Raw genomic sequence first — 3307 nt, 5'->3', positions numbered from 1 at the left:
GGGAAGGCTGTGGCAGCTTGTTTTCCTTTCTGGTTCCTCCTCTGTTCCTGCACTGTGCTAAAGAAAAAGGTCTCAACTGTTAGCCTGGGTGAAAGCCTGAGAGAGAGAGAGAGAGAGAGAGTGTGCACACAAGGGATACCCCCTCTATGCCAGCCATAATCATCTCCCCAGCTGAGTGGTTCAGAAAGCAGGAGGGTTTCCACCAGCTCCAAGACACCACAGAATTTAGTACAGGGAGTTTGAGCATCAACATACAATGCTTGGGAGTAAACAAAGCTGTACGAGAACGTCTGTTGATTTATTTGCTGTATTAATGACAGTCTGCTGTTTTACCCCTCCCTACAGAACAGCCTGCCCGGAGGAGTTGCTGGAGACTGTTTTGGAGCACATCTTCGCTGCCACAGGGCCCAGCCAGCCAGCCACAATGTACTGCCTGCAGTGGTTGCTACCTGTCCTGCTCATACCCAAGCCCCTCAACCCAGCGTTGTGGTTCAGTCACTCAATGTTCATGGGCTTCTACCTGCTGAGTTTCCTTTTGGAACGGAAGCCGTGCACAATTTGTGCCTTGGTCTTCCTGGCAGCTCTATTCCTCATCTGCTACAGCTGCTGGGGGAACTGCTTCTTGTATCACTGCACAGGATCCCAGTTGCCAGAATCAGCTCACGATCCCAGCATAGTGGGCACCTAGAAACAATAATTTTCCAGTCTGCTGAGGGCTCTTGTTTTGCTTTTAAAAAGGGGGTGGGCTAGGGAGGAGGGAGGGGGTGTTAGGCATGTGACTGGAATAAAGCCAGCCTGTTTCATGTAACTGTGTGTGGACTAGAGTGGTAAATTCCTCCCACTCTGCCTGTGAAATTCAACTTGTTTACTGTGTGAACTCTGGCAGCACCACCTGCTTTTTTAGAAGCAGAAATCTTTGTTTTTTTTCTTCTTTCCCCTTCCCGTATCACCGGGAACAGACACCAGCCCTCCTAGCAGAGAACTGGTGGAGGACTGAGCTGCTGGCCTCTGCTGGCTGTTGCAGGGTGGAGTTGGGTGTCACTCACTTGTCTGCATTAGGCCATGGTGGCCTAACTCAGGGCTCTCAGCCCACTGATTCTGCTCGAGTGGCTACAAGTTTCTCTCCATCTTTGTGGGGAGCCAGCCTTCCCACCTTGCTGATCAAGGGCAAGCTCGACAGTCCACAGATGACTTGGCTGAAAGCTGCTGGAGCCAGAGGCAGTTGAGTCATCTCCTCCTTCTCAGCCTGCCAAAGAGATGTGTGCACTGCCGAAGTGCTTTCTGAAGTACTTACGCTCCAAGATCATAGCCTGAAAGCCTCAGTTATGCTGCTGCTTTTATAAAGCCTCACAGGTAGTGGAGACTGTCCCTTCCCTTCTTCCTAGACTTCAGGGTTTACCAAGGTATTGACTGTTGGGATAAAGAACCGGTATGCTGCAGGATGTGGGGTTTTGAAAGCCACTGTGGACCTCACCCTATAAAAAACTGACTCCAGCCCAAAAGGCCAGGTGTGGGCAGGGCAGGAGAGCATCCCAAGGTGGAGGCATGGCTTGAAGCTGTAAACGCTTCAGTCGTTTTTAGTGATAGTATTTTTGGGCCAGGGGTGGCAGAAGGTGCTGGTGCTACTGACTGGAGAAGGGAGGAGGCTAGAGGAGCACCTGGTGTCTCCATCTCCCCTGGCAGAAGGATGTCAAGAAGCCATGGTGGTGAGGGTCAGTCCTGCACACCACAGCTGTGCAGAGCTCCATGCTGCATACGTTATTCTGTGCAGCCATGGCTCTTGGGGAGCCCAGCCTGGGTGAAGGTTTGTGAAGAAACCTTAGAGGTTAACACAAAATAATGTCTCTCAACTTAAAAGATTTCCTTCCCGTTTGCATCTGTCTTTACTTCAGTCTCAGAGTGGAGAGCAGCAGCAGTGGCTGTTGCTGTCTCAAGGAAATTCAAGCTATGGAGTTGTGAAACTTCCAGAGTATTGTTTGTTCATTGCACAGCTGTTCAAAATGTTTAATAAAGCTTTATAAACTTTGGTCTATGGCCTCCTGTCCAGCATGATGCATTGGCTGCTCATTGCAGATGCCTTAGCCCAGCAATTGCGTCTCTCTGTATTCGTCTGTTCCCAGTGCAGTAACCCCAGAGTCTCCAGCAAAAGGCAGAGCCCATTTGCCCTGTATCTCCCAGTACTGACTATCCTCATTGGAACAGTCAATCTCACTCTCGTGGGCTGATTGAGGACTATACTGGTGGTCCCTAAACAGGCTCATCTTGCACACAACACAGGAGGTAGCTTCTGGTTGTATCCCTGCACTCACATGACATTCCCCGTTTCCATACTGCTTATGAAATAAAACCAGGGTCATGTCCTGAAAGCCACTAATCCCCAATGCAGACAGTAAAAGTGTTATCTGCCAGCACCTACGCAGTGTGAGCCCATCCCACAGCACCATGTCTGCTCAACCTGTCCTGCTGCTGGGGCCAGAGACCTGGCTGCAACCCAACCACCAGGAGCCATCCAGGGGACATATGGTTGTGTCAGCCCTTCCACACCTTCAGCCATAACCCCCTGTAGCGCTGGGGGGCAGGGGGGGACACACGCTGCAGCCAGATGGGACTGTCGTATCTGATGGCACCCAGGAGCACCTCAGGGAGTTAAAGGCTGTAGGAGCTGTGCTGCTGGAGCTGAAAGCAGCAACAAGCCCTGAAGACCAAGTCCAAGTTGGAAAGGGTTCAGGGCATATCAGTGTTTACATGTTTTTTAAAAAAGTGTGTGTCACACCACCAAGAATAGATGTGACAGTTCTGTCACCTGTCAGGCTGAGGGAAACCCAGTAGCTGTCATACCAGCTACAGCATAAATAAAGGGGGGGGGGGCATCTCATTTGCAATCTATGGCAGGAGCGTTGGCTGTACTTGAGACACTCTCAAGCTTAAATTAATTTAAGCTAATGCAGACGGTTCTCTTAAGAGTACAGTTTTGTTGCTAACTACCTAAGTTGCATTCTACACCAATTTAAATAAATTCTAGCCACAAAGCCAGACAGTCCTTTGGATGAGGGCAAGCCCTAGTTTTGTATATGGGGTTCAAGACAAGTGCAGCGACATGAGAGACCTTGAAAGACTGAAGGGTAAGAAACCTACTTTTTTGCATCCCTCCCACCCCAAATGTAAAAAGTGCTCTTTGATGTGCATGCAGCCGTCACCCGTATGCTGTCTCACCCTCTTTAGAGCACTGAGATACCATCTTCATTTTAAAGATGGAATATTAAAGCAAGTTCATCCATGGTCAGACAGAAAGCCTCAGGCAGAGTGA

The 3307-nt window shown here is 49.8% G+C and overlaps 1 protein-coding gene across 1 annotated transcript; it reads left to right on the top strand.

Moving 5' to 3' along the window:
* The first annotated feature begins 365 nt into the window (after positions 1 to 365).
* On the top strand, positions 366 to 965 carry BLCAP (bladder cancer associated protein). Its single transcript, XM_010185291.1, has one exon. It carries the CDS (start codon positions 425 to 427, stop codon positions 686 to 688), a length of 264 nt encoding a protein of 87 aa, XP_010183593.1. The 5' UTR covers positions 366 to 424; the 3' UTR covers positions 689 to 965.
* Positions 966 to 3307: the final 2342 nt, after the last annotated feature.

Source organism: Mesitornis unicolor, unplaced genomic scaffold (genome assembly GCF_000695765.1).
Source record: "Mesitornis unicolor isolate BGI_N332 unplaced genomic scaffold, ASM69576v1 scaffold42935, whole genome shotgun sequence".
Lineage (NCBI taxonomy): Eukaryota > Metazoa > Chordata > Aves > Mesitornithiformes > Mesitornithidae > Mesitornis > Mesitornis unicolor.
Note: the sequence above shows the minus strand (reverse complement) of the source record. Positions and strands in the feature narration are given on the sequence as shown.